The sequence below is a fragment of the Penicillium samsonianum genome, assembly GCF_028829775.1.
Source record: "Penicillium samsonianum strain IBT 33392 chromosome Unknown utg000004l_segment0_segment0, whole genome shotgun sequence".
In the NCBI taxonomy this organism is placed as follows: domain Eukaryota; kingdom Fungi; phylum Ascomycota; class Eurotiomycetes; order Eurotiales; family Aspergillaceae; genus Penicillium; species Penicillium samsonianum.
Window position 1 is genome coordinate 3,147,079 of NW_026643262.1, and position 27,963 is coordinate 3,175,041.

The window sequence follows — 27,963 nt, forward strand, 5'->3', positions numbered from 1 at the left end:
TTTCAACATGCATGGTACTTTTTTTTTGTTTCGGGCTCTGCAGACTGGCGTTTCTTTTGTTTGTACGGAACGGACATGGATTTGCGGGATGTGTTGATTATTGTTATTGTTTTTTTCATGACTAGTTCATCGCATGCTGTAATGAGGTTATGATACATGGACACATGGGACACATCATGGATTAGATTTGTTTAGTTTGTTTCTGTGATTCTCTCACTTTCTGTTAGTTATTCATATACAATCTGTATCTACTCCACATGGCTATCTCTCCTAGGATATCTATGGCATCAAATCGTACTGTTCAAGGCCATTATATGCATATGTACACGCTTGCAGGTGTCTATACATGTAAGATCCACCCTAAAAAGAGGTGAAAGGAAAACAACAGGAAGCAAGAGAGTCCACTATAGAATCCGGAAACGAAACCGGAAGATAAATTGATACCAGGCTAACCCTCCATCACCACCGCACGAGAAATGGGAATCACGAAAGAAGCACAAGACACAGCAAAAGCAAGAGTAAACAAGCCCCAATTTACCCTACTTCCGCCCCAGCAACTTATACTTCAACTTATCCGCCAATCCCTCATGCGCAACCTTCTTCTTCTCCTTCTCCTTGAGTGCAGCCTCATCAAGATGAACATTTCCCTGTCCACCACGCTACCACCCCGAAAAAAGTCAGCCATAGTGTCCTGGGAAAAAAAGTCCTGGGAATCCGAAAGCGGGGGAAGGGAAGACAAGCAAAACGAAGGGAAAACCATAGTGAAAGGTTCGGGATGGGAATCAATCATAAAACAAATCGAAGGTAAACAATCGAAAGAGCTCTCTGCTGCTTACCCCGGTGTGGTATGTCTCGTCTGTTGAGCCGCGCACCGCGAGTTCGGGGATCATCTCGGCGTCGTGGGGAACCCTGGACGTGGGCCGGACCATTGGGGAGCCGATATTTCCTGCGCCGCCTCGCTGGGTGGAGTCGCGTGTATCAGTGGGAGTTGGAGACTGGGGTTTGGTGGGGTGGGGGGTACTCACGCCGGCGGAGTATGCGCCATCGCCTTGGTCGCCGTAGGGGCCTTCGCGGACGATCTCGCCATCGACATATCTGTTTTAAGGTGTTTAGTAGGTGTCGCTTGTGCGACTGGTTCGGACATACTCGGTGGTGTCGTGGCCGATGTTTCCTTGACCTGATGTTTTGTGGAGCCTGTTAGTTGGTGGTCTTGGGGAAATGGAGGGGAAACCCGTTTAGGGCTGGGAGTTGGCTTGCCTCCTCGGCCGTGAGAGACCATTGGTGCCTCGGGCTCCGTCTTCGCGGTCTTATCGGGCATCTTGCTTAACTGGTTTTCGTCAGAGATTGGAGTAGGTATATGTGTTGTTCTTTGCAAGTGTGGTAATTCGTAGGTGGGATAGTTCGTAGGTGGGATGGGTAGATGCGAAAGGAAGAAGGATTGGGGTAGGTAGAAAGGTATTTATCGATTATCGATGGGGCGATCAATGCAGGTACAAGATGCGATGGCGGGGAAACCCACGTGCTGGGGTGTAACTGCGAGCTTACTGTTTCTTAGGGATCTCAGAAGGGGTTTAAGTTGTACAGGGAGGGATGTAGACAAGTGGGTTTCGGGGGATCTAAGATCTTTTAAGTACGGAGTATAATCCATCCACTTTGATCATATCGGGAAGCTAGATAATATTGGGTTTCCGAGCCAAGAGGTTCCTGAGCTCCCTCGTTCTCTATCTATATCGTTTAGATGTTGTTATTCAACTACATTGAACATTTATATTCGCAGAACTGCATTGGTGACGTCGCTGATAAGATAACGGCCTCCGATTGGTAGAGGTGTGACAAACTGCAATTGGCCGATAGCGAGCTTGGCGTTTACCTAGGTACTATATGGATAACTATCCATTATTAGACAAAATAATAGGAGAGGAGAGTATGTATTGAGCGATAGAATATTCCTGAGAAAAGACATGAATATCAGCGGAGTAACGGCCCAGATAGTGAAAGATAGAATAGTAGAGGCTGCGCATGCTACCCGCATAATCAAACCAGACACGGCCTTAGTTCTTTTTTTTGTCTTCGCCTGAGCCACCTGTGGTAGGAAGCCCCATGAATATCTTGAATGAATCGTAGCTGTAAGTTCAGAGTCAGTATATATCCAGCGCACAGACCAAATGAACGCGAGGGCATACATCATCCATTGGAGTCCGGTCTGTACATCGGAGTCTTGTTAGCACCCAAACTATACCATACTTGGACATAAGATCAACCCACCAAAGTACCAATCATCACAATACGGACAGGCAGTCCGTTCCACAATCCCCGGAAGCCAATGTCACCATAGATGCGGCTCATAGCCGCGCCAAATGCCTCACCCGCCTGTCGGTTCGCGTTCAACTTGCTGACCATAACATCAGCAGGGTGTGACACCGCAGCACACAGAATACCAGCGAGGTAACCAGCCGAGAACGCAACGGCGGTTTGGGCACCTTTGTTGTAGTCGGACTTGTGACCTGGCAGCCTACGGTAGATCATCTCAACAATGGTCTCGAAGGAAGCAAACTTCATCATCGTGTAGGGAACTTGACGGCCCCAGAGCGGGTAAAGACCCTTGTACAGACTGGATTAAGGGTCAGCATATAGAGATTTGACTCAAGAACGGAAGGCGATAGATCTTCAACTCACCCAGCAACGCCCTCCTTAGCAACAACGCTCGAGATACCGCTGAAAGTACCTGTGATTTCAGGTGGGATAGTAGTCTGACCGCGGACCTTGACAGACTCGAATGGGCACAGCGCTAGATCTGCGATGAACTCTGCCGAGGCACTAGCTGTCAGGTAGATGGCAGTCTTGTACCGGCTTGTGTTTTCCTGGCCGACCAGATCGCTGTAGAAGACCTTGAAGTACTCGTATCCTCCATACTTGAAAGCTCCTTGGGCCTATTATTATTGTAATCAGTATAGATAATTAGGGATGTAAAAGATCCACATGTCGCTCAGGCTTACACTGTAGCCGAAGAAAGTAGGGCTCCAGCCCGTGAAGACGCCGCGAATACCTTCAGCTGCACGAATGGTGCGGAAGGCTTGTAGGTTGCTCTTATAGAGCTTGGGGTCGACTTGGCGGCGACATTTGATCAGGTCGAGAGGTGTCACGGCAGTGTGAGTAAGGCCCTGGTATATACGTGAGTATCTAGCTCATACAGCGATCACAATTCAGATAAAAGGTGGTACTGACACATGCCAATATTCCACCAAATGTGCAAGCTGTATAGTACTTCAGCGAGCCAGGCTCGATCTTGCCGGTCTTCTCCTGGGCCTTTTGGCTTGCGGCATTAAATTCCCGGCTCGCTTCGTGGGCAATGTCGTCGGCCTTGGTCTTCACATCGTCGAGTGCACTCCAAGCTGTGAAAGGTCTGTTTTTCGCAGTCGGGCTCACCTTGGTGCTCACAGCACCTAGAGGATGCTGGGCGGCGAAAGCGTTGATCCAGTCGGGAATCATGGTGTACTTCGGGTAGTGGATATAAGTGGAGTCGGTTTGGATATCCGGTGATCTCCACCAAAGGGTGGATTTCGAATGAACTCTGAGTGTATTTCCTTCTGATTGAATCCGTATGAGAGATTGAATCAGGATGGAACAGGGCGCGACGGGGAATAAAGATCTCACAAGGATAATGACGTGTTGGGCTTGTAAGTCTTGGCGGGGAACCAATAAGTCACTTTATGGTAGTACGCCACCTTATAGTACGGAGTACTTTTGAAGAGTATGTAGAATTTACTTTCGATGCGTACTCTGTAGAATTAATACTTAAACTCCAAATCAAATGGCCAGCAGGCATCGGACGGACTTATAGCTATCTCCGTGTGGGTCTGGCTCTTAACATGCTAGTATACATGCATTTGGCCAGGATCACAATCCCCCGGGCCCAGGGGCCAAAAGAGAAACCGGTTTGAATATGTATTTGGGGATATGTCCTCAGCAAGGTAGATTCTATAAAGCTAGCTGGGGTTATCTATCATATTACTTTCTAATAATATGGCTAGTTGCCCATGGTCTGGCAATCTGGAATTTACTTTAGATATTAGTGGGGTGAGGTTATACCGGTCAGGGGCCGTCTTAAATGTGTACTTTCCTACTTTTTTAAGGCCCGAAGATTGAGGATAGGCTATATTTTGCAATCCAAAGTAAGAAGCCCCCCGTAGACAAAAAAAAAAAATAGATGATATGGATGTGATAACCTCGGTGGCCGCAAGAGTCTTCCGTAGTGGAGTTAAAGAGATGCCAAGCTTGACATCAAAAAGTCATCCCGCAACGGCCGAAAGCTCTTGGCCCTACACAACTTAGGTATACCCTACTGAGAAACCCTACTTGACTTCTCAATATCTACACCTGGGCCAATTCTTCTCCATCTTAAACCTACCTCTACCTCTTCTCGATCACCCTCGAACCCATCCACTGCCCCTCACCGACCCCTCATCGCGATCACACTCAGAATGGCATCATACCTGACCGGCAGCGAGGCCTTCACCCGCGAGAAGCAAGCCACCTCCGATACAAATACATCCACAGCAGCCTGGGCCGACAAGTACCGCGGTGTCCGTCTCTCCCAATATAATCATCCACCGAACCCCAAAACTAACATTCAACACAGGCAACAATTGAAGACCTCGACCCTCCCCCGGCGCTTTCAATCTCCTCTCAAGACCCTGTTTCTACAGCCCTAATGGCCGCCTACGAGCGCGACTACACGCACCTTACCGTTATTTCCCCGACAAAGCGATCCCTGCTGGGCTACCTCAGCATCCCACGGCTACGGGAGCTGCTGCAGAGCGGCACCGTGAAAGAAAACGACCCAGTCTCAGCGGCGATGCAGCGGTTTAACCGCAAACGCGGTATCTACCAGGTCATCACGATGGATACGCCGCTCGAGGAGCTCGAGCAGTTCTTCGAGAGCGAGATGGGGCCAAATGGCGAGAAGCGGGAGAAGCAGCAGTTTGCTGTTGTCACTGATGTGGCGCGCAAGTTTGTGCTTGGTGTTGCTACTAAGGCGGACTTGGAGGAGTTTGTCAAGCGCAGACCTACCTAAGCTGATGTGGAGCTGGTAGTAAGCTGATGAAAATGGGAATATCTGAGAGAGTGATTTCTATTTGGCAATGCATATCGGCGTATCTGTCTATACTCAGGGCATGGGTCGAGGTCTTTTTTTGTCTCTACATGCGGTTCCTTCAACATGAACAGCACAAATTTAATAAGGGCCTTGACTGACGGGATTGAAGTGTGGAACTTGATAACTTGGGAATATCCGGGGATATCCAACAGTCAGATGAATAGCTCAGTCAATGTGTAGTTTTACAATCGAGGCCTTAGATGGTCGAAGTTGTTCCATCCCAAGTATACAAAAACAGAAACCCCAACCACCCGAACAATGCCGTAACGCCGAAAAGAGTAATCGTTTTCTAAAATCCCCCAGATCGAGTTTTATCCAATCTACTGGGCTTTTTTTGAACCTGACTTGCTGGCTGCTTGTCTGTCCTCTTGGTCTTCCGTCCAGGCAACATAGATATATGCGAACAAGACCACGTTGGCGGTAACGGCGGCGGAGATTCCGGCGAGTGTCGAGCTCCCTGGATAACATCAATCCAATCAGTATATGTCATTGTAAGTTGGGAGGCAGAGAAATACTCACCACTGAAGATTGTATTCACAGTCAAGAAATACATGCCAATGGGGCCAGCGATCATGGCAGCTGTGAAGCCTAGGAGCTTGTAAATCACGTCTCTAGATACAACAGCTAATAAGAATGTGTCTTCAAGGATTAACTTAAGCTTCTGAGGCTATTATCTTACGCGGGAACAGCTGGGGCCACGTCGGAATTGCCTTGCGGCGCAGGCTTCGCCGCAACATCGGCGTAGGACTGGTTGTGGGGGCGACGGGCAGACATCCTTGTTTTCTTTCGGAGTAACACCTGGGCAGTAATTAAGAAAGTCAAAGGCCAAGATGAAAAAGGGAAGGTCTATGTTGAGAGACAACCTTGGAATGGAACTGAAGCTATCGCAGTGCGGAGATAACTTAGTGTCCGCCGTCATATGCTGGGATTTGATTGGTGGGTTGAGGTATATGTCCATGTGACTCTTTTATTGTTTCATTTCCATTTGGGGAAGCTGAGGTGTATTGTTCATTCATTCTGTATAGAACTAAGCCCTTTTCAATGAATTTTATGAGATTAAACTTCTTCATATGTCTTACTCCTTTGTTCCAATTCACTGGTTAATTGACGGATCTCACACGTGATTGGGCGCGTTCACACATCGCGCGTGTCCGCTTTGGCAGAAAAAACGTTCCTGAATAGCGCAGAACAATTAGATGGATTTCTATGATACCAATGACATTGTTAGTATTGTGAGCAATGGATGAATCTGTCAATAATACTCCCCCTCGAGATATAAAAACCATCCCGAGTACTCCTCCCGGCGAAGACTACGAAACTATCGCCACTCTTCCAGCGATAACCCCGTCGCAAAGATTGACCCAACCAACACAACTACTTGAACATCCTTACTCTCGACATAACAATACCGTCATTCAAGTTGCTGCATCTTCACCAATAGGCCCGGTGTCTTCTCCTCCCCGCCGAGTCCAAGGCGGTTTACTTTCATCCTTAATCGCTCCTTCTGGGACGCAATTCCGACCTCCTGCCTCCGGCCCTACAAAACGAACACCGCAGTTTGATCTCGACGACGGACCGACATATCGAGGTGGCTCCTCAGACGAAGAGTATCACCTACAGAGTACAGATATCAAACCGTCTATGTTTGCGAAAACCATTCGGAGTCCCGAAAAAGAAAAGATCATGGAGTCGCCCGTCCGCCCTGACGCCGGGCCAATGGATCGGTTCCGAGAAATTACAACGTCTGCCATGTACGATCCGAAGAATAATGGAACCGCAATCAAGCGGAATGCGGACCAAATGAGTCCCCCGGCACCCAAGGGATTTGCCACGAAAAAGGCCCGCCAAGATGTGCCCTCTCGCGCACAACCTGTGGGAGTTCCAGACATCCTGCTTCATGAAATCAACGACTTCAGACTCCGCGTTAAAGTTGAACGCATTCTCAAAGTTATGCCGCATATGACTGTTCGAACCTGTATGGAAGCAATGTTGAAAGCAAAGGGCAACTACGACGACGCGCTCCAAATCCTTGCCAAAATGGAAGCTGCCGACCAGGAAAATAGTCCCGTGGTTATTCAATCCTCCGATGATGAATTGAGCGCCTCCCCGGCCACAGGCCCGGTTCCCATGGCCAAGCAGAACATCAAAGCCCGTGGCACCATTCAGGACAAGTGGGCAGCAATGAAGCAGCCCAAGGGCCAAGATTCCGACGACGAAGGAAAGCCTCGCCGCCGACTCATTCGTGGACCCAAGTCTGACGGCTCTTCCCGTATTGTTTCTCCTGTTCGTGCTATCACAATCAACGATGACAGTCCCCCGAAAAAGCAGCTGGGACGTCTTCAGAAGGGTCGCAAAGCTCCTTCGCCTGACCGATCCGAGTCCCCCGAGGCTATGATGAGTGATTCCGACGATTCAAATATCCAGGTCCAAGAATCCACCGCTGGCGGTTTGGATTCCAAGGTCCTGAAATTCTTCAACACATGTCGTGTTCAGGATCTTGCTGATATCGCCTCTATCCCCGAAGAAACCGCTCAAATCATCATTTCGAACCGTCCATACGACATCCTCGATGAGGTGCGTGTTGTCTCTGCTCCAGTTGTAGAGACTGTGAAGCCCAAGGGTAAGAGAGGAGGTAAGGCCCCTAAGCCCATTGGAGACAAGATTGTCGACAAGTGTATTGATATGTGGACTGGATATCTGGCCATTGACGCTCTTGTTGGCGAGGTTGAGGAACTCGGCAAGCCAGTCGCTGAAGAGATGAAGAAATGGGGCGTCGACACCTTCGGGAAAAAGGGCGACTTGGAAATTACCAACCTTGCTCCTCCCAAATTGGAACATGACTCTGGTATTGCCACTCCCGCATCTGAACGCCAATCTTCCGAAAGTGATGAAGAAAGCGACAAACTGGTCGTTTCGAAGCGCAAATCTCGTTTTATCTCACAGCCCGCTGTCATGGCCGACGACCTGGTGATGAAGGATTACCAAGTTGTGGGGATCAACTGGCTGGCATTGTTGTTTGAAAAGAAACTCAGCTGCATCCTGGCTGATGACATGGGCCTGGGCAAGACTTGTCAGGTCATTGCATTCCTTGCGCATCTGTTTGAGAAGGGCATCAAGGGCCCTCACCTGATTGTTGTCCCATCTTCCACCATTGAGAACTGGCTTCGCGAGTTCCAGAAATTCTGCCCGATCTTGAACGTCATGCCTTACTACGCTGGTCTCAATGAGCGTGCTCTCATCCGCGAGGAGATCGAGGAACGACGTGATGAGATCAACGTTGTGATCACTACCTACACGATTGCCAAGGCGAAGCTTGATGCTAAGTTCTTGCGTGACATGGATTTCACTGTTTGTGTCTATGATGAAGGCCACATGCTGAAGAACCATCAGTCTCAGCTGTACGAAAAATTGATTCGGATTCGGGCGCGTTTCCGTCTGCTTCTCACTGGTACTCCTCTCCAGAATAACCTGCAGGAGCTGGCATCTCTTCTCGGATTTATTCTTCCCTCGGTCTTCCAGGAACACAAGGAAGATCTTCATGCAGTGTTTTCCAACAAGGCCAAGACGACCGATGAGTCCCACGCTACTCTCCTGTCTCAGCAGCGCATTGAGCGCGCGAAGTCCATGATGAAGCCCTTTATCCTCCGACGAAAGAAGCACCAGGTCATTGATCTTCCAGCCAAGCATTCCCATGTTGGTTGGTGCCAAATGAAACTCTCTCAGGTCAAGATTTACGATCACGAAAAAGAACAAGTGCGCCAGCTGTTGGCAGACCGTGCTGCTGGAAAGAAGACTGGCTCGAAGTCCGCCAACATTCTTATGAAGTTGCGCCAGGCCGCCATTCACCCTCTCCTTGCTCGTCGTCACTACACAGATGAAACTCTACAGAAGATGGCCAAGGCCTGCTTGAAGGAAGACAAGTGGTCGCTATCTGACCCTAAGATCATTCTTGAGGAGCTGATGCCATACAATGACTTCGAGTGCCACCACATGTGTGTGGAGAACCCCAATTCCCTCGGCAAGTTCAAACTCAAGAACGACGAATGGATGGACTCCGGCAAGGTGGAGCACCTCAAAGAACTTCTCACCCGTTTCATCGCCAATGGCGATCGCACCCTCATTTTCTCTCAATTCACGATGGTTATGGACATCCTTGAGCACGTCCTGGAAACCCTCAAAATAGAGTTCGTCCGCCTGGATGGCCGCACCAACGTCGAGGACCGCCAATCCATCCTCGACGCCTTCCACGAGCGCACCGAGATCCCCGTCTTCCTCCTGTCCACCAAGGCCGGTGGTGCCGGTATTAACTTGGCCTGTGCCAACCGCGTGGTCATCTTTGACTCTTCCTTCAACCCACAGGAAGATGTGCAGGCCGAGAACCGTGCCCACCGAGTCGGCCAGACCCGCGAGGTCGAAATCTACCGTCTGGTGACCAAGGGCACCATTGAGGAGCAGATCTACGCACTGGGCCAGACCAAGCTGGCACTTGACCAGGCCGTGGCTGGAGACGACGAGGCTGGTGCTAAGAAGGGCGAGGAGGCCGGCATAAAGGTCGTTGAGGGGATGATGATGGCCGAGCTGGAGGTGAAGGCAGAGGAGTGAGCGAGCACAAAGAAAAGAAAAAAAAAAAAAAGGGTTTACTGGAGTTTCCGTTGTGAGTATCTGCATGGGGATGCAGATAATGCATTTAATACCGTGCCGAACATGGCACAGTTAGTACATGGTGTTTGGTGGGATTGATATCATGGCGATTCGGGGAATCGCAAATCATTTGTTAGATTAGAGGATCAAAAATCCAACTGCCATTGATTTAGTACACGATTTTCTAAGCTTTGTAAAGCGTAGAGTGATATGTATTGTAGGACTAGTTAAGTAGTCATCAAGGATGAGCATTATGTAAGGGGGGAATAATCTATGGACAGAACAGATGGAAGCAATCATAAACACCTCGAATGCAGATACAAGCAAGGCAAAAGGAATAATAAACTGAGAGAAAACCGAGGGCTATGCATGGGACCGAGAACAGATCGTGAGAAGAAGCAATGGTGGACGAGAAATACAACGAGACGCGCAAGGCAATATCTACGCCGTGAGTTGAGACGGAGCCTGAGTCTGTGCAGCGGGAATAGTAGCCTCAACAGCTGGCTTCTCAGCATCAACTTGAGTAACCTTAGCCGGCTGAGGAGCAGAAGACCGCCGAATAGGACCGCCTCCATGAACAGCTGGCGAGGGCGTCTTAATCCGAACAGCACCGCCGCCAGCCGCACGAGCAGCCTCAGACTCCATAGCATTCAGCACAGCCTTAGACTTAGGTTCAGACTGGGTCTGTGTATCGGGCACATCGGGAGCAGTCTCCCACTTATCATCCAGACCGAGTATCTGATCCACACGCGCTGCAGCAGGAAGCAAATCACCGAATTTCAATACGCGGCAGATATCAAGATACGTCTTGGACAGCTTTGTATCCTTGAACTCCTTGTCCTTGCCGGGGATCAGCATATTGAGTAGGTACTTGGTATTGCCCAAACGATTCTCCGACTCCATACAGAAGCGCAAGTACTCAAAGGTGATATCCCGCCATGGCGCGACGCCGCCATCCTCCTTAGACCGGAAACAAGACGAGTTGGTCTCAGCGGAGGTCGCGATCATCGCCCCGTCAACGCCGTACTCGGCCATAAGCGCGAGCCCCTGGTCGCGCGACGTAACATCGCCGTTCATCACGCACGCCACGCCGGCATCGTGGCAAATGCCCGCTACCATGCGTAGCTGATCGCGGATTGCGCGTTCGCGTGGCCGCATGGGAGTAGTGCGACAGTGCACTGTCAAGCCAGTGATGCCTGTTTTCACGAGGCGGGAGACGAGGGCCTCTGTTTCTTCGGGCTGGGAGAGGATGCGGATCTTGACTGAGATGCCGATTTGGAAGGGTTCGCCGATTTCCTTGACGAGGGCTTCCAGGATCGAGACGAGGAGGTCGGGGGTGCGGAGAAGGGCAGCGCCCATCCCGCCGTGGGTAGAAAAGGGTTTCGGGCAGCCGGAGTTGACGTCGATGCCTGAGACGTCGGCGGCCACGACGCGCGCCGCTTGTACTGCTAGCTCCGGGTTGGCCGTGCCCATTTGGAAGATCAGTCGGCCCTTTTCGCGCGCTGGGTCGATGCGGTAGATGACTGATTCTTTGGTTGGTTTGTTGGGGCGTCCGCCGTTGCTGGGCATGCGGGTGAATTCGATTGTGCCGTTGCGCGGGTTTATGCGTCGCTCGGCGCCGATCATCGAGCGGTCGATTGTTTCGGGGCCCCAGACGAGGTCGGCGCCGTATTTCAGCGCCAGTAGGCGCGAGGGTAGTTCGCCTGACCGGACCATTGGAGCGAGGACGATTTTGTTGCGGTAGTCGACGCCGTTGGCAGGGATGGGCACGCGCGGCACAACGGCCGACGCGGGGGCAACGGTGGTTGCGGTTGCGAGGGTTGCCATTGTTTTGCGGAGAGTTCTGATCATAGCATTCCCAGGTGCTGCGGGGAGGGGAGTATAGAACAATGTCTTTTTTTTCCTGGGGTCGGAGGGACTCCCGATGGAAAGTCCGAGTCACGTGAAGATAGTGCTGATAACTCTTTTTTTTTCAGGGCAGGTGGTCATTGGATTTCATTGTAATTTACTTTATGGTATTTTTCGCGATGCTAATTCCAACCTTGGAAGGGCCGGTCAGCTTCCGAGACCAAAGCAACCAATGATTGGGCTCCATTCCCTGCCAAGGATCACGACATCCTGGCATGTCCAGCTCTGAATCTGATTGTCTACGATTCTGCGAGGGCTTGATGATTCCAAGATTATAATGCTCTACAATTGAAGTGAACACAATTGCAATTGATCTATAGGCCGCGTATACAGCCGACATCGGCGTGTCTCGCAGTATGGGGTCGGGTAGGTACATGCAGTGTACATCCTGTCAAATAGTTGAAAGGTGTAGCGTACATGTACATATGTACCTATTTTATAGTTAGTTAGTATGCCTTAATACGTAGTGAGAGCACGAGACTTCAATTGTATACGATATACAACCACAACTGATCTAGTCGGGATATCAATCGGATTCGGGTTGACCATAAACATGCCGACTTTCGGAACCATGTATTTTCATTTTTTTTTTCCCATACAAACTTCCGGCACAAGGGGTAACACCACCACGCATCGCAACTTATACCCGGGTGAATGAAGGTACAATTTCAAGTTTTGTGTCAGAAATACTAAATAAAACTGAAAAAAAGCTTTAAAAGCATTTCCAACACAGCCAATGATTTGTCCTCCATTGGCCCGACTGGGAAGTGCTACCTCCACCGCCTCCCGCCGTGTTTGGCGCACATCAGCAACGCTGGCTCCCCCCACTTCTACTGCCCCTCTCTCCTCTTCCTTTTCTTCTCCCTTATCCCGCGCGGCCCAAGTATCTAGACACTTTTCGTCCGCTTCACCCAACATGTCTTACTCCATCCGCAAGGTCGGCTCCCCATACACTCTCGAGCACCGTGTGTTCGTTGAGAAGGATGGCGTCCCCGTCTCTCCCTTCCACGACATTCCTCTGTACGCCAACGAGCAGCAGACCATCCTGAACATGGTCGTTGAGATCCCCCGCTGGACCAACGCTAAGCAGGAGGTACGACAACCCAAAACCCCAATTGACCCCGCCATATGCTGATTGCATCATAAACAGATCTCCAAGGATGAGTTCCTCAACCCCATCAAGCAGGACACCAAGAAGGGCAAGCTCCGCTTCGTCCGCAACTGCTTCCCCCACAAGGGTTACCTCTGGAACTACGGTGCCTTCCCTCGCGTAAGTTTTGGACCTCCCTCCCATACCCGTGGATAGGAAGAGGGGTAAAAAAAATAAAACTGACACGTTATGCACCAGACCTGGGAAGACCCCAACTCCATCCACCCCGAGACCAAGGCCAAGGGTGACGACGATCCCCTCGACGTTTGCGAGATTGGTGAGCTTGTCGGCTACACCGGTCAGGTCAAGCAGGTCAAGGTTCTTGGCGTCATGGCCCTGATTGACGAGGAGGAGACCGACTGGAAGATCATTGTCATCGATGTCAACGACCCTCTTGCCCCTAAGCTCAACGACATTGAGGATGTCGAGCGCCAGCTTCCCGGCCTCATGCGCGCCACCAACGAGTGGTTCCGCATCTACAAGATCCCCGACGGAAAGCCCGAGAACCAGTTCGCCTTCTCCGGCGAGTGCAAGAACAAGAAGTACGCCGAGGATGTCATCCGCGAGTGCTCCGACGCCTGGGAGAAGCTTGTCTCTGGCAAGACCCCCCGTGGCGAGATCAGCCTGTAAGTTCTATCCATATAAATATATCCTTGCTTTTGAGGATGTTGAATCTAACCAGCATCAGTGCCAACTCCACCGTTGAGAACTCTCCCGACCGTGTTGACCAGGGTCAGCTCGCTGCTATCCCCCGCAACGAGACTCTGCCCCCTGCTCCCATTGATGGCAGCATTGACAAGTGGTTCTTCATCTCAGGTGCCGCAGTATAAATGATATTTTCTGCAACAGAAATATAAAACTAACCAAAACTTTCAAGCCTATGATCGTCTGCCCGGTGGGAACTACCTTCTTCGATTTCCTGAGGACAGGACCCATTTCTGAATTGTGAATGAATTGCTCCCAATACTTAATTCTTTACCACCACAGCGTAGAGAAGAGTAGTCTGATGGGCAAATGCAAATCCGAACAACTGTATAGTAATGAAACATCACCACTTTCAACACCAGCTTGTGCATGATCTTCAAATCTACTCCACTAAGCCCAATATCAAGTATGAAGCATAAACAGCCTATGTTCTCTACCAAAGTAAGAATAATTCAAGTATTCCAATATGCCCAGCAGCGCCAAAAATCGTCAGATGAAACAAATGATAGGTAATATAATACACGAATGCACAGCTCGAACAATAAAACTTTTCCCTAGTTCTTCAAGCTGGCCTCCCGCTGCAGAGCTCTACCAATACGGGACACCTCCTCGATAACATCGCCAATCTTCAGCCCGCGCTTTCCAACATCCAGCGTGATCTCCTTGCCGCCCTTAAACCCGACAGTCATGGTCGGTGACTCGGTGGAGTTGCGCGGCAATTGCTTGACCTTGATATCGATGTGGGTTGGGCTGCTTGTTGGGATAGTGTCTGGTGTGCGCAGCATGCCCAGGAAGAGGCGGCATGGCCGGGAGGCGCGGGAGAAGGGGTTGTAGGCGGTCCGGAAAGTGGTTATCGTGGCGATGGGGATGGTCATTGTTGCGGTTTGGGGTTGGTGGTGAGCGGGGCGGAGGGGGTTTTGCGGACTGGTAGATTGATCAGTTTTTTGATCTTTCGAGAGCGAATGATATAGCCTGTAGCTCTGTATTGGTTTTGTTGCGTACCTGAGTGGATGAGGCCTGGCGGGAAGTTTTTTGAAGGTGGTGTTTGCTGGGGTTGATTCCGCGGCGGTTGGACAAATGACCCTCGGTAAAAGATTGGTCTAAGGAGAATATTGCGTAGATCTCAGTCGGTCTGCGACAAATCTGACAGGTAATGGCGCAAGTTCAATTGGAAGTTCTAACCACACCAGAGTCTCCGTTGCGAATTGCGGTTGAAGGAAATGGGGCATGTTTGACTCAGATGCAAACACAACACTAAATGACGCCCGTCTACATGGCAACTTTGAGTTGAACAACTCGACACTTATGAAGCAACTTATTGCTTCAGATATCTCAGGTAGTTCTACGCCAGTGTTTATTTCCACAAATATTTATTCAACTCCCCGAACATACTCGAACAGACCGGACTTGAATGCGTGACATCGAATAACCAATACTCTTATCGCAAGATGTCCCCCACGACAGCTCTGCAGGGCCGCGTGAAGGAGCTCTCCGCTTCCCTAGGACAAATCCAGCCCCTCGTGGATCGATTGCGCGATTTTACTGCTTCTATTGGACTGGGCGATGAAGCCCGCCTGGAGCTTGGGAGTGAGATACATTCCCGGCTGAAGGAAGCCGAGCAAGAGTTAGAGCTGCTGCGTGTGGAGGTCGAAGCGCTGGAAGCTGGCTCAGATAGCAGGCGCAAGACATCTGCTGTCCATGGACAGAAAGAAGCTGAGAGGGAGCGGGTTGTTGCTATGGCAGGGCGATTGGCTGAGGATCTCAAAAGGTAAGATACCCTTAGACGACTTGCGCATGCCGGGGAGATTTCCTTGTCGTGGCTTACTTGCTAGTCTTTAAATATGCAGCATATGCTAATCGGTTCTTCAGAACACGAGGCGAATTTCGAACCGCCCAATTACAAGCGAAGCGGAATGCCGAGCTCGCCAAGCGGAAGGAGAGAGAGTTGCTGCTGTCAAGATCGCACACTTCCGAAAAGAAGCAGCCTACAGAGAAGTTTACTCAGGATGATCTTGTTTTAAACGCCTCGAACGACGTGACATCTGCGCTGCGCAGAACCCATCAACTCATGCAGGCGGAGCTCTCCCGCAGCCAATTTGCCCAATCGACTCTTGGTGAGCTACCTCTTCCCTTTTCCCTGATCCTAACAGAATCTAATATTTTTTTAATTAGAACAATCCACAGCCGCGATCTCATCTCTGTCCGAGTCCTATAGCGGCCTTGATACACTTCTCTCTTCATCCCGCAGTCTCGCTAACTCTCTTCTCCGCTCCCAAAAGTCCGACACATGGTACCTTGAGACTGCTTTCTATGTTCTTCTTGCTACAATTGGCTGGCTTCTATTCCGACGTGTCTTCTATGGGCCTCTTTGGTGGCTTGTATGGCTGCCTTTGAAGCTCGTTGCTCGGGTTGCGTTTGCAACACTAGGTGCAGCCGGGCTGTCCAGTACAGCTGTGCAGTCTGCTTCTCAGTCCCTCTCGGGGGATATCTCTACGGCTATTCATCAAATGACCACGGCGGCTGCAACAGGAACCGTGACAGCCAGTAGCGCTGCCTGGGAGCAAGAGCCGTCAGCACCGATCGACAGCAATCGTGTGATTGACAAAATCGGTGACATGGTTGAGCAAGAGAAACAAAAAAGCGTAGACATTGACGATGTCACCCCGGAGGAGAGGGCGAGACAAGCAGAGCTTCCCCGGAATACAAAAAAGAGGATGTTCGAGGGTGGGATGGAGGAACCGGTGCGAGACGAGCTATAGATAGATATTGATCCAAACATTAATGAGATACCATGCAGTCATGACCCTTGCCGCCTTGATCTTTGTAGTTTATAATACCAGTATTGACGGTGGTGATGTATACCAAGGTAGAGCTGCTCTCATTGGTCAGTGTGTTTAAGTGCTGCGCGCGTCACGTGGAGACGCGTCTTGATTGTGGAGGGCGTCAGAGAGAGATCTTCAACACAACGCGGACCAGCTCTCGAGATAACCCTGACTTTTGCTGATTTCGGGCTATTCAACAACAATGGCTGCCTCCTTTTTCAATAATAAGGCTCGTGCCGCTGCTGCCGCAGCATCCAGCAACTCTAAGCTTAAGGCTGGCGACAACAAGGAAGACTCCACTCGACTCCAGCCGTGGGTTGAGAAATAGTAAGTCAATGCTTCATTTCGAGCTCCCTGTGCATTTGACTAATATTGTTTAGTCGCCCCAAGACTCTCGATGATGTTGCTGCGCAAGACCACACGACCAAAGTCTTGCGGCGCACTTTGCAAGCCTCAAACGTAAACCACCCAACCCCGAACGATTGAGACAATGAAATAACCCCAACCAGCTCCCCCATATGCTCTTCTACGGACCCCCCGGCACAGGAAAAACATCCACAATCCTCGCCCTCGCCAAATCCCTCTTCGGGCCCGCTCTTTACCGCTCCCGAATCCTAGAACTAAACGCCTCCGACGAGCGCGGTATCGGCATTGTCCGGGACAAAGTGAAGAATTTCGCCCGAGCACAGCTCTCCCAACCAACAGGCCTAGATGCCGCCTACCGCGCACAGTACCCATGCCCACCATTCAAGATCATCATCCTCGACGAGGCAGACAGCATGACGCAAGACGCACAGTCCGCTCTGCGCCGCACAATGGAGACATACAGTCGGATCACGCGGTTCTGTCTTGTTTGCAACTATGTCACGCGTATCATCGAGCCGCTCGCTAGTCGATGCAGCAAGTTCCGATTCAAGATGCTGGATACTAGCGCTGCTGGTGAGCGGATCGCGAATATTGCGGAGCAGGAGGGTCTGCAGCTTGAGGATGGGGCTGTTGATACGCTTATCCGGTGTGGTGAGGGTGATTTGCGTCGTGCTATCACGTATCTGCAAAGTGCGGCGCGCTTGGTCGGTGCTACGAAGCCGCCTGCTGTGAAGGATGCTGATGATGATGCTGAGATGACGGATGCTGGTAGCAATTCTAGTGTTATTACGATTCGCAGCATCGAGGAAATTGCCGGTGTGCTGCCGGATGACATTTTGGATTCTGTTATGGAGGCTATGCAGCCCAAGAGTGGTGGGTCGGCCTACGAGGCTGTCTCGGGGGTGATTACAGATCTTGTGGCTGATGGCTGGAGTGCTACACAGCTTGTTGGACAGGTTTGTCCTTCTTTTCTTCGTATTCTCAATACCTCTTGCTGACCTCTTCTAGTTATACCGACGTGTAGTGTTCAACGAGGCAATCCCCGATATCCAGAAAAACAAGATTGTCATGATCTTCTCGGAGATGGACAAGCGGCTGGTTGACGGTTCCGATGAGCATCTCTCCATGTTAGACCTGGCATTACGCATTGCCGGAGTCCTACGTGGAAATTGAGAGACAAGTTTTCTATTATCAAATCTCAGTTCGAGCTTACACCCTCATCGTCAGCAGTGAGACTGCCCGGGTACTTGACCAAAAAAAGATGGCGTTCGGGACAAGGACGGCCTACATCTGTGAGGCGTTATATTCAGATTTTTTTTTTAGCACTCAGATCTTGTTCGAATGGAATGATCATGATACCCTTTCACGTTGTTTTTGCGCGAACCACCAAGTGCAGAGCTACACGATGACTCTGAACGACTTGAGGAGTAATATATCGACACACATAGCTGGAGATTATATATATGACTGCGTCTAGAGTTGGCTGCTCGAATAGCAGGCAGACAAGCTGCTGTGATTCGGTGGTTTTGACTGAAGACTTGGGACATTGGGTTTGAGCTGGCTCCAATAAATAACAATCCAGACTTTTGGAAAATGGCGTGAAGTAAATTCCTCTAAATTATAGACAACGATTACGGCCTTGTGTTCCTACATATTCCTGGCCTTTCTTTCATTATAGCTGCAATAATGCAAGAGATAAATACAGGCAATATTAAACAAAAAGCTAGGTAAAGAGAGCCATAGGAGACTAGAGGAGCCCATCTCTCTCTTACTCTGTTTAAAATCAACCATGAGACTCTTTAAAAGTTTGCCTTTTAATTCTCACTTTCTACCAACTCTCATCTCCGACAAAAGCCTGGAATTTACAAGTCTTGACACTCAACATATTCTGCTGATTCTACTTCAGGACTCGTATTTTTGCTTATCTTGATATGGACTCCCCATATTCTGGCAGACAACGCCATGGAGCTAGTCGTGACCCCCGTCGTGCTGGCAGAGCTAACCAAGGAGCTGGTCATGATGATAGACAACAGCATCAATACCGAATCCAACAATACCAGCACCAAAGCCAACACCACCGTCAGGTAACCCTACTCCACAAAGATATGTGCTCCCCACTGCTTTGTAGTGTCGCCTGTAGTACACTATCGCTATCATCGCCCTGGAGAGTGTACTTGGTGATATTTCCACTGCATTTGATACCTTCTACCTTCTCATCTTGTTCTTCGACGTGCCACTCTCATATTGTATATGCCAGTTTGAGAATGAACCCTTTTTGACCAATGACTAATACAGAAAATGGTATGTTATAGAACAGCACCACCTTGACTTGTTATCTCTGCCACGACCCCAGACACCTTCAGCGGAGTTGTCCACTACTCGCCCTTTGGAGATCTGCTATCGAGACACTTTGCCGCGTACAAAATATCCCCAAGCTGAAGCTCTTTATTCATTACTGACAAGATATACTCAAGGACCGCGCTATCGACCCAATGAGCCTTTTTGAACAAATTGACATCGTGGGTATTCATTCTGGAAGAACCTCTTGCATCATAACTAACCTATCGATATAGGGGATCCTTGTTACTGCTCTAGCTAATGCCCTTCCCGATAGGGATGGTGACATCCCTATGCAGTAAGTCATTCTATAAGGAGTTTTCTTTTCTGGTCGACCGAAGGCTCGAGTTTTAGGATGCGAGATGGAAGTGGATAGTGACTTCGACTTTATCGAGTCGTAGAATGAACTTTGAACCAATTGTATGCCTTCGGATTTGAGGGAGCTTCCTACATATCTATTAATAATCTGGTATATCAACCTTGGAACCTCAGAAAGATGGTCGGTTTCGTCGTTCTTAGGGATCTGGGCTGGAGCCCTGGCGGGTCCGGTTCCTTCTGGGCAGGCCCGCCCCCGAGCCGAGGCCCCAGGAACGGAGAACTGGGGATCATCGAGTGTGGAGGATCCCACTTGCCTCGGGTAAATTGATGATATTGATATATCTACCGGTCTCTAATATCTAAATGAACCTGGATGGCATTGCTTCAAGGTGTGAATACCCATATAAAAGGCGTCTTGTCATGGAACAGCCGAATGCACTGAAATGTCGTCCTTCGCGGGCCTGTGAAGTATGTCATTCAAACAAAGCAGTGGTATTCCCCGCAGGTACGTTGTGCACACAGTAACAGTGACACCGCAATTAATAACATTAAAGGTATAATAGGAAGAGAAAGTTCACTGTTTATTTCGTGATGCCGATGATGAGATCTCGGCGTTTCGGTGATTCTAAGGGATCAAAAACAATCTCGGTACTCGGCAGCCGAGTGCCGAAGTAAAAGGACGAGGGCCCCCGCATATAACACGAACTCCGGAGTGAAAATAAACCTTGCATGAAAACCAGGTGGTTTCAATGACCTACCGGGACGACCAGTGATAAAGATCAAGAGATATCATGGATACCGAATACCGTTCTCAATCTGCCCTACAGGAACCCGCTAATGGGAACGAGGTGATACAATACCAACCAGGGGAGAAAAAGTTCCGGCCGAGGCGAGCCAAATGGGCTTGTTATGCCTGTCACAAACGAAAAGTGCGTTGCGATGCACTAAACCAAGGCACATCGTGCACCAATTGCAAACTTGATAGGAAGGAATGCGTTGCCCCACCGCGAAGGAGAAAAAAGGCAGCAGCTTCAAGCCCATATACTCCTGGCGAAGCTAGGACAGATGACATGCCACTATCATCACGTTTATCACAACATTCCGCAATATCAGACCCTAAATGCAACGACGTCCAGTCGAATAGCGCCGTTGTATCATCACGGAAAAGGAAAACTGAGCCTCGAAGCATGGCTTCACCACGTACCAGCTCAAAAAGACAATGTCCTGGCGAAGGCTCATCACACAATGTGGACAATGAAGTCGGGCTATGGATGGATATGCTACCGCCAAACGTCCTAGAACAACTCGAGCTACGTTCTACCAAAGACATGTCGAGGCCCCATCGAGAGAGCATTGATGGACTCAATGCAGAACAGTTCCACGACAAATGCTCTGAAAAGTTGCTCCAGGCTGTAGACATCTTGACTGAAGCCATCATCATGCACAATTCTCTTTCAGCAAATGCTGGCCCATCTGTCCCCGTCGCCCATCCAGCAGCTGATATTGACCGCGCCTCCGAAAACCAATTAGATGATGATGCAAAAAAGAAAGAAAACATGGAATACTCCTCATCTATCTGTCATCAGGCTGGGGAGAATATATGGGACATCGAGAACACATTGGATGAAAGTTCGGCTTTGACTCCTGAGTCCCTCGAATACGTGGCTGGATCAAATTTCAATATTTGGTTGGAATTGAACGACTTAGATCTCGAAAGTCCTTCATCATTGGATTTATATGATGTCGAAGAAGCTGCTTCCTGAATATTAGCATGTAAATAACTGATATTGGAAGATACATTTTCTCCATAAAGCAACCCAGAGCAATCTTTTGGAAAGTAACTTTTCATGTAATTTGAAAAGAAGTGGTGCGAGTAAAAGCAAATGAAGAGCTGCACTAGTGGCCTCAAAATATCCGTACGTGGTTGCATGGTAGTTATCGTATAACAAAGGCATGATCTTTCAAGTAGGGCCCCACGATCGATAGGGAAGTTAAGATCGTATTACTATAAAATATTATTATGCTAATGATCTGATGTAGGGAACAGCACCCTTTTCTCTATGACCTGTATCCTCCCCTCCCCATCAAAGTGGTGGAGTTTATAATTCAACCAATTCCGCATCTTACCCTCCTCATCTATAATTGACGACACACTGAAATCACATGTGCGATACTGAGCTGGTGGGATATGCCCCGGTTTGGCCAGCAGTTCATATACTTCAGAGACCTTTTCTGGCAGGTTGTCGGGGTTCTCTTCTAGCCCTATGAGAATGGCCACGATATGAGCGGCCGGAGCGCACATAAACAGCCCTTGTGCTGGGGGGGCCTCCGCCATGTACCGTAATGCCTGGCGGCGTAGCTCGGGGAAGGGACATTTGAGCCCTGTGATAAAAAGTGGGAGGAATACGCCCATCTCAAACATAAACGGCGGTTGTTTCCCTTCCGAGCTGCGTGTCCATGCAATCGCGGTCGGGGCCAAGTCGATGATCTCGGCGAATTTAGATTCGTAGGCGTCATATACACTTTGATCGAAATTCAGCATGGCTTCTGTTTCGATGAAGACGCTCGTATATGTCATTAGAAGAAGCGCAGTTTCACCGTCGACGTTCGGGCCATGTATAGACTTCAAGTGTGTAAAGAGGCGATACCATTGACCGAGTCGGTGTTTCAGGCGTTGTTGTCTGGCCACCAGCTCTGATACCTCGTGCAACCGACCATCTGCTGCTCGGTGTATATAAGCTTTGGAGTCAATGCCGAGGGCCTTCATTTCGGCTACTATGCTACACAGAACGTTCCTTGCTTCTTCGATCGATGTGAAGCGCTCGTCTGGAACAGCCAAATGAAGATCCCAGCTTTCTTCTGATAGTCCGTTGGAGATGAAGACCCACGTTCCCAAACGGCGGAAGATGGGCTCGAGGGCGGCAATAGTCGAGGTTGCTGTTGACGAAACACCAAAAATCAGTTGGGCACCCTTTTTGTACAGGGCCTGGGCGCCTTTGCGGCTCCCCTGTAAGAGCTCGATGGCAATGAAGAGAATGCAGCTGATCAAGGCCACCATCGGGTCTGCTGTGCCTTGATTAATACGTTGCTGTAGGAGAGCCAGCGAACGCGAGTACCAAACCAGCGCTTCGTAATGGTACCGATGTCGCACCGCAGCTGGATTATTTAGAAGCGACCAGGGCGACGTCTCGTGAATGGGTGGTCGTTCGTAGAGCGCGCTGAGCGAGATGATCGCATCCCAAACAAGTGGCTCTACCCGGCATATTTGGAGGACCGAACCTCTCCAGAAGGCCTGGTCCAGGACTCCTGAAAGTGATGGGCCAGCTTTGTGGAAATAATATTCAAAAGCACGACGCTCTCGCGATCCCTGAGATGAGAAGGTCGTGAGGTCCAACTGGGGCCGTCCAATAGTCTTTAGAGGAGCGGTGCTATAGCCGCACCGCCGTCCTGTACTGGTACATCTCAGGCAGTGTGGTTTCTCCTCGCCACATCTTACACGGCGAATTCTGCGAATCGAATGTCAAATACAGCGAATGATAGAGTTCCTGGGGGGCCAACTGACTTGCATGTGTCGCACCCGGTCTTGGATTTGGTGCCTCCGAGGCGACCAGGACGCTTGGCGAACGAGCTCATGACCAAAAGTATATGTAGGAGTAGACAGTGGCAGTTTCTTCGACAACTCCGGTATTGCCCGTTCATGTCCTCATCCGAAATGCCAGCCTCGTAAGTAGGAAGCAGAAGGGGGGCCAAAGTCGTGTGTATTGAAGTTTCCCGTAATATACAGCAAATTACATCCCATAATGCAATACTATTTTTAGAAATATGTAATTTACGACTGCAAAAAACTGGGTTAATACATGTTAGATTATGGGATGCGAAATAAGTATGTCTGCATAGGGGAATTTGTTGCCATGTGCTTCAGATCGAAGCCGAGGCCGTTGTGGATGTTCACGAAGTCGGGCTTGATCGACTGCAGGACCCTGTACGAGGCTATGACTGCCTCAGTACCCGAGTTCGCCTTTATCGCCGTCAACCACTAGATGTCTACGAGTAGGGTTGGTCACATACAGAAACACTTGACTCCTATATAGGCCATAGGCATTATTTGTATGCTGCTAGTAAAGTTACATGCAAAGTTATTACCGTCTCCTTATGTTCTTCTTCCGAGCTCCCATCCACTAAAATATAAAACAGTTTCATAGAGCATAAATTCGCATTCCGTACAGACGAGTTTTCTATGTAGAGACAAGAGCGAGAATGGTAACGTAGTTTATGTTCCTAGCAGTGAGGCGGGGATGGCTTTGATGGGAGTTGACAGTTGAGGAGCTCCGTCTATATGACTATCTCAAGGCGACACATCTACACATAGCGGGGCGATACCTAAAGTCTTCTACTCTTTAAATGCTAGATACCGTATTTAGGTAGCAAAAGGAATCCATTATTTAGCAAGTGGTTCTCAAGCAAAGTAAAGCAGGACATTTTCACGAGTCTTTCTTATCAGTGGAACCCCGTCCAAAGATTTGCTGCCACCGGGACTTCACTTTCAATGGGCAAAAATAACAATTTGCCAAATGTATAGTATAGGCCGAAGAAAACTCTTTAAGCCTAGTTTCGAAATCTTTGCTTATCTCCTCTTTTTCTTCCTCTGGGAGCTCGAAACCTCGAAAGCCGATACAGCACCCGCACTCTATAGTGCAATGACCTCTACCTTTCTTCCTTTTAGATAGATACCTCTGTTCGCAGCATCCACATTCCCGGCTACAACATCCGCCTCGATCCGAACAATCCTGAACCATCTCTTCGCGCATAAACCATTTAGCATCACGCCTCAAGCTGTCATAAGCTTCTTTAAATGCCGATCTAAGCATAGACTCCGCTCGGTAAAGGGCGTACTCCTTCATTGGAATTTGCGCTTGAGCCACTTCGAGCTCTTTATTTGCTTTTTCAAGCTGGGCCCCATCAGACTCGATAGCCATAGCCTTTTGTAAGGCTATAGCCCTATGGTGTAGCGTTTCCTCACGCTGCGTAAGTTCACGTAGAGCGTGCTCCGCAAGAAATAGCTCAGTGAGTTTGTACCGGGCAATATAGTCTGAGCCGTATTGCACAAGGCCATTTTTATTGCCTGAGAAGTGACAAGTCGTACGCCTATTCGAGAATCCCATAATCCTATCGTAAGTTGAAAGCTTCCAAGCTTAGTATGGGAATATGGTGAGAAGGACTTCTTGGTAAGTACCTCGTGATGGGAGAGATTAGGTATAAAATATGAATAAAGCAGAAGGGATGTGACATGATAGAGAAAATATGTTCCGGCTATGGCTTCGTCACTACGCCGCCGCCCAAAATAGATTAGTGGGCTTTTGCATATGTAGTAACTAATTATGACGCAATTAGACACGAGAACCGAAGACCCAAAGAGCTCATGGACCCTAGCACGACAACGATCCAAAGAAGGAGGGTGAGAAGGACAAGTTCAGGGACTAAATGAAGAAGGATGAAGAGATGGATAAGGAGGGTAGGACTTATGAGGATTTGATGTGAATACTCTACACACGTAGTTAGATACTAGGGTTAGGAGTCTTGCAAGGTAATTTCTAGTTCTTTGATTACATTCAAGGCTAACATACGAATTGATGAGCAACCCCTATACATTTATACCCATGTAGGGAGGAGTAGTAGTAGTAGTAGTAGTAGTATGCTTAATGTCCAAATACTTGACTGTGGAGCCAACCCCGCATCTTATTTTGCCCCCAGATCTTAGCGCGTGGCTTGGTCTAGCCTTCTAACCAGATAGTCAGCTACTTTGCAACACGCGCATCGAGTCCCAGTCCACGTCAGACCTGCACCTAAACTTGCGTTGGAATCCTAGCAGTCGCCCTCAGTAGTGAACTCGCGGTCGTCTTCGTGATTGTATCAGGGTCAATGTTCGTCGGGATAAGGCTGGCAATATACAGCTGCAACCGCATTATTTAAGACTTCGAGGCCCTTGTAACGGCCATTCGTATTACTGCCGGCGGGACCGGAGATCATTGTAAATCCACCAGTTGACAGACGCCCCTACATGCTCGGCATGAATGGTTGCAGTAGCAGCTATAAGGCGAAAAGGAGCGGCGCAGAGAGTAACCATGGTATGAGAAATAAGATCCAGAATTAAAGATTCACGGGTTATGGCTGAGTTTAGCAATTATGTTGTCCTGAATGCTCTTGTTGACGTGCGAGTCAGAAGTTTTTATACTTCTTCCGAATTATCTTTACGCCCCTGGAAGTTATTCTGCACGTTTTATTGACCATTGTGATGCCATTTGACGAGGTTATCCTCCAGAGCCACTTTATTGGTAAATTTGTGTGCTTCCAGTAGCACCTTCCGAGCCACCTTGGGCCTCATCTTGGCTCAAAGGAAAAAGCCCATGCTATTAAAGTGAAGGCCCAGATTCACGGGTGGCATGAACCAAAGGCCTCGTTGGGAACTCATGATCCTGTAGTCGTGCGCTAGTGTGGGGAGAGCAGAGCCTCCAAACACGTGGGTGGCTATTGATGAGGCAGATAATTGGAAGGGAAAATCGAGAATAGTGCGAAGGAGCTACTGAAGCCAGGCATGAAAGATGCAACTATAGAATCTCTTATCAGAAAAGCTGGATAGCTATGGAAATTAGGACCCTTACTAGGTAAAACCCGTCTGTACTGGTGAAAGGAGATTTTTCTTTGTCATGAAGATGAACGTACCGTAGAGCAGTATCTATCATCCTTTCCTTACAGAATCACAGCGCCTTCGGGTGTCTGCTTCCCCTATTGGTGGGTCGAGAGGCAAGTGATATCGACCATAGGAACAGGACACAGCTGGGATGCAAGTAGTATGAAACCAATAAGAAATGAGGTGGTTTAGATAGCTCAATCACAAAGATAGATTCTTTCCTGACGGCCTCGGCTATAGCTAAAATTTCAAGGCAGAGTTGGCCTATAGGTCAATATGAGAAATATATATATATTTGAAGCTCTGTTCAAACTAACCATCTTCTACCTTGCCGTTTCACTTCTCTTGATAAGAACCTGATTTTCTTTCATTTGCAATTTCTTGATTTGTATGTATTTATATCTAAATCCACCATGTAGTAAGTCTAATACACATCTTCCAACCCACTCTATTCCGAGCCCAGCAGATCAGAAAGCCTATCCAAGTAAGCATGAGGCCTGACATCGCCAGAAACAAAGTCCTCCTTAGATGAGACGCCAGTCAAAACACCCAGCGTACCACCAAGTTTGCCCTCAAGTCCAAAGCGAATATCCGTATTCGCACGATCACCGACCATACAGGCCCGGCTACGATCAAACTTGAACTTGCCCTCGATGGAATCCATCATAGCCTGGCTGGGTTTGCCGAGTGCGACTGGCTCCTGATTCAGCATCATTATCAGCGGCGCGCTCATGGAGCCAGCGCCAGGGAACAGAGTCCCAGAGTTCGGAAGGGTGGAGTCGATGTTTGTAGCGAGGAAGACAGCTCCGCGCTTGATGTAGTGGTATGCCAATGCGATCTTGAGGTAGTTCATATGGAAGTCGAGGCCGACAAGCACGACACCAACTTCGGGGTCCAGAATGGATTCATCGCCCGCCGCAATCTTCTTGTAGTCCTCTGGTGTGACGTCGCGACGGTATGCGGGGTCTGTGCCGCCAATGAATGGGACGTTCTCGGAGCGGAGTTCTTGCTCGATGCCTGTCTCGCCGATCACGTAGACTTTGCGCTTGTTTTCGGGGAGCTGAAGGATGCGAGAAATGTATATAGAGGAGCTGTATGAAGAGGAGAAGATCTCTTCCTATTTGGCTGTGAGTCACTGGCCACTGGATGATCTGACATAGTATTTGGTGGAATCACTGACCACTGTACTGGGAATTCCCAAGCCTTCGAGTTTCTTGCGGTAGTCTGCACGCGACTTGGTGCTGTTATTCGTCACGAAGACCACTTGCTTTCCTGCGGGAATTATCAATCTCCGCTTTTGCCCGACTTGATATTCAATGCGCACCATTATTTCGGAGAAGCTCTAGTGTCTCCACTGTTCCGGGGAAGAGGTGGTCGCCGGACCATAAAACGCCTAAATTATCATTGTCTCAGCGGTTGTTGCGACGCGGCGGAGTCGCTGCGGGGACCTCCGCGGAGGGACAGCCGAAATAGAGCGAGCATGGGGGACAGACCGTCACAGTCGAAGAGGAATACCTGTACATAATCTAGTCAGTAAATAAGACCTCTCTGGTACATCAATGCGATCAAAGACGTGTGCTAACATCAAACTTGGCCAGGAACTCCTGGAGGCCGGCCTTATCGCCGGTCAAGTAGCGGGGCGCGACTGGCCAGGATTCTTGCGTCATGGTACCGAGCAGATTAGGAATTCACAGGTAGAGTACAGTAAAAACGAAGTTAACGAAGGTAACAAAAGGGAAGAGGTCAGACTTGAAGAAGACCGGAGCAATGGCAAGAGTCCGTACCACCCGAAGCGAATCTCCGGTGAATCGCGGGGGTCTTTATCTTTCTTGGCATTCGACCGTCGACTATCTACAACATAACCACAACATAA

General features: G+C 49.3%; 14 protein-coding genes across 14 annotated transcripts; 7 read left to right on the plus strand and 7 right to left on the minus strand.

Moving 5' to 3' along the window:
* Positions 1 to 539: 539 nt before the first annotated feature.
* Positions 540 to 1,318, minus strand: N7471_008106 (DUF3602 domain-containing protein; the record flags this gene model as incomplete). The annotated part of the gene is made up of 5 exons (XM_057280825.1): positions 540 to 659; positions 837 to 959; positions 1,026 to 1,095; positions 1,147 to 1,177; positions 1,258 to 1,318. 5 exons carry the CDS (start codon positions 1,316 to 1,318, stop codon positions 540 to 542), a joined length of 405 nt encoding a protein of 134 aa, XP_057135085.1.
* Positions 1,319 to 2,051: 733 nt separating this feature from the next.
* N7471_008107 (putative mitochondrial phosphate carrier protein) lies at positions 2,052 to 3,489 on the minus strand (the record flags this gene model as incomplete). Its single annotated transcript, XM_057280826.1, has 6 exons — positions 2,052 to 2,124; positions 2,184 to 2,203; positions 2,266 to 2,611; positions 2,677 to 2,930; positions 2,997 to 3,161; positions 3,226 to 3,489. The coding sequence occupies 6 exons, from the start codon at positions 3,487 to 3,489 to the stop codon at positions 2,052 to 2,054; spliced, it is 1,122 nt and encodes a 373-aa protein (XP_057135086.1).
* Positions 3,490 to 4,481: 992 nt separating this feature from the next.
* On the plus strand, positions 4,482 to 5,074 carry N7471_008108 (putative cystathionine beta-synthase (beta-thionase); the record flags this gene model as incomplete). The annotated part of the gene is made up of 2 exons (XM_057280827.1): positions 4,482 to 4,583; positions 4,640 to 5,074. The coding sequence occupies 2 exons, from the start codon at positions 4,482 to 4,484 to the stop codon at positions 5,072 to 5,074; spliced, it is 537 nt and encodes a 178-aa protein (XP_057135087.1).
* Positions 5,075 to 5,475: 401 nt separating this feature from the next.
* Positions 5,476 to 5,929, minus strand: N7471_008109 (vacuolar ATPase assembly integral membrane protein VMA21; the record flags this gene model as incomplete). Its single annotated transcript, XM_057280828.1, has 3 exons — positions 5,476 to 5,612; positions 5,675 to 5,766; positions 5,835 to 5,929. The coding sequence occupies 3 exons, from the start codon at positions 5,927 to 5,929 to the stop codon at positions 5,476 to 5,478; spliced, it is 324 nt and encodes a 107-aa protein (XP_057135088.1).
* Positions 5,930 to 6,394: 465 nt separating this feature from the next.
* Positions 6,395 to 9,757, plus strand: N7471_008110 (DEAD/DEAH box helicase; the record flags this gene model as incomplete). The annotated part of the gene is made up of 1 exon (XM_057280829.1): positions 6,395 to 9,757. One exon carries the CDS (start codon positions 6,395 to 6,397, stop codon positions 9,755 to 9,757), a length of 3,363 nt encoding a protein of 1,120 aa, XP_057135089.1.
* Positions 9,758 to 10,237: 480 nt separating this feature from the next.
* On the minus strand, positions 10,238 to 11,623 carry N7471_008111 (tRNA-dihydrouridine(20) synthase (NAD(+)); the record flags this gene model as incomplete). Its single annotated transcript, XM_057280830.1, has 1 exon — positions 10,238 to 11,623. One exon carries the CDS (start codon positions 11,621 to 11,623, stop codon positions 10,238 to 10,240), a length of 1,386 nt encoding a protein of 461 aa, XP_057135090.1.
* An 817-nt stretch (positions 11,624 to 12,440) lies between these two features.
* Positions 12,441 to 13,917, plus strand: ipp1 (inorganic diphosphatase IPP1; the record flags this gene model as incomplete). The annotated part of the gene is made up of 4 exons (XM_057280831.1): positions 12,441 to 12,797; positions 12,855 to 12,974; positions 13,053 to 13,480; positions 13,543 to 13,917. 4 exons carry the CDS (start codon positions 12,441 to 12,443, stop codon positions 13,682 to 13,684), a joined length of 1,047 nt encoding a protein of 348 aa, XP_057135091.1. The 3' UTR covers positions 13,685 to 13,917.
* A 196-nt stretch (positions 13,918 to 14,113) lies between these two features.
* Positions 14,114 to 14,788, minus strand: N7471_008113 (mitochondrial 54S ribosomal mL53 protein; the record flags this gene model as incomplete). The annotated part of the gene is made up of 3 exons (XM_057280832.1): positions 14,114 to 14,483; positions 14,562 to 14,659; positions 14,708 to 14,788. The coding sequence occupies 3 exons, from the start codon at positions 14,786 to 14,788 to the stop codon at positions 14,114 to 14,116; spliced, it is 549 nt and encodes a 182-aa protein (XP_057135092.1).
* Positions 14,789 to 15,007: 219 nt separating this feature from the next.
* Positions 15,008 to 16,318, plus strand: N7471_008114 (putative protein transport membrane glycoprotein Sec20; the record flags this gene model as incomplete). The annotated part of the gene is made up of 3 exons (XM_057280833.1): positions 15,008 to 15,327; positions 15,429 to 15,673; positions 15,732 to 16,318. 3 exons carry the CDS (start codon positions 15,008 to 15,010, stop codon positions 16,316 to 16,318), a joined length of 1,152 nt encoding a protein of 383 aa, XP_057135093.1.
* A 265-nt stretch (positions 16,319 to 16,583) lies between these two features.
* N7471_008115 (replication factor C subunit 2) lies at positions 16,584 to 17,920 on the plus strand (the record flags this gene model as incomplete). Its single annotated transcript, XM_057280834.1, has 4 exons — positions 16,584 to 16,708; positions 16,762 to 16,840; positions 16,891 to 17,703; positions 17,756 to 17,920. The coding sequence occupies 4 exons, from the start codon at positions 16,584 to 16,586 to the stop codon at positions 17,918 to 17,920; spliced, it is 1,182 nt and encodes a 393-aa protein (XP_057135094.1).
* A 789-nt stretch (positions 17,921 to 18,709) lies between these two features.
* Positions 18,710 to 19,386, plus strand: N7471_008116 (uncharacterized protein; the record flags this gene model as incomplete). Its single annotated transcript, XM_057280835.1, has 3 exons — positions 18,710 to 18,826; positions 19,222 to 19,266; positions 19,321 to 19,386. 3 exons carry the CDS (start codon positions 18,710 to 18,712, stop codon positions 19,384 to 19,386), a joined length of 228 nt encoding a protein of 75 aa, XP_057135095.1.
* A 1,203-nt stretch (positions 19,387 to 20,589) lies between these two features.
* N7471_008117 (uncharacterized protein) lies at positions 20,590 to 21,165 on the plus strand (the record flags this gene model as incomplete). Its single annotated transcript, XM_057280836.1, has 1 exon — positions 20,590 to 21,165. One exon carries the CDS (start codon positions 20,590 to 20,592, stop codon positions 21,163 to 21,165), a length of 576 nt encoding a protein of 191 aa, XP_057135096.1.
* Positions 21,166 to 21,425: 260 nt separating this feature from the next.
* Positions 21,426 to 23,035, minus strand: N7471_008118 (Zn(II)2Cys6 transcription factor domain-containing protein; the record flags this gene model as incomplete). The annotated part of the gene is made up of 2 exons (XM_057280837.1): positions 21,426 to 22,908; positions 22,965 to 23,035. 2 exons carry the CDS (start codon positions 23,033 to 23,035, stop codon positions 21,426 to 21,428), a joined length of 1,554 nt encoding a protein of 517 aa, XP_057135097.1.
* Positions 23,036 to 26,538: 3,503 nt separating this feature from the next.
* N7471_008119 (uncharacterized protein) lies at positions 26,539 to 27,757 on the minus strand (the record flags this gene model as incomplete). Its single annotated transcript, XM_057280838.1, has 5 exons — positions 26,539 to 27,207; positions 27,271 to 27,362; positions 27,415 to 27,483; positions 27,584 to 27,605; positions 27,674 to 27,757. The coding sequence occupies 5 exons, from the start codon at positions 27,755 to 27,757 to the stop codon at positions 26,539 to 26,541; spliced, it is 936 nt and encodes a 311-aa protein (XP_057135098.1).
* Positions 27,758 to 27,963: the final 206 nt, after the last annotated feature.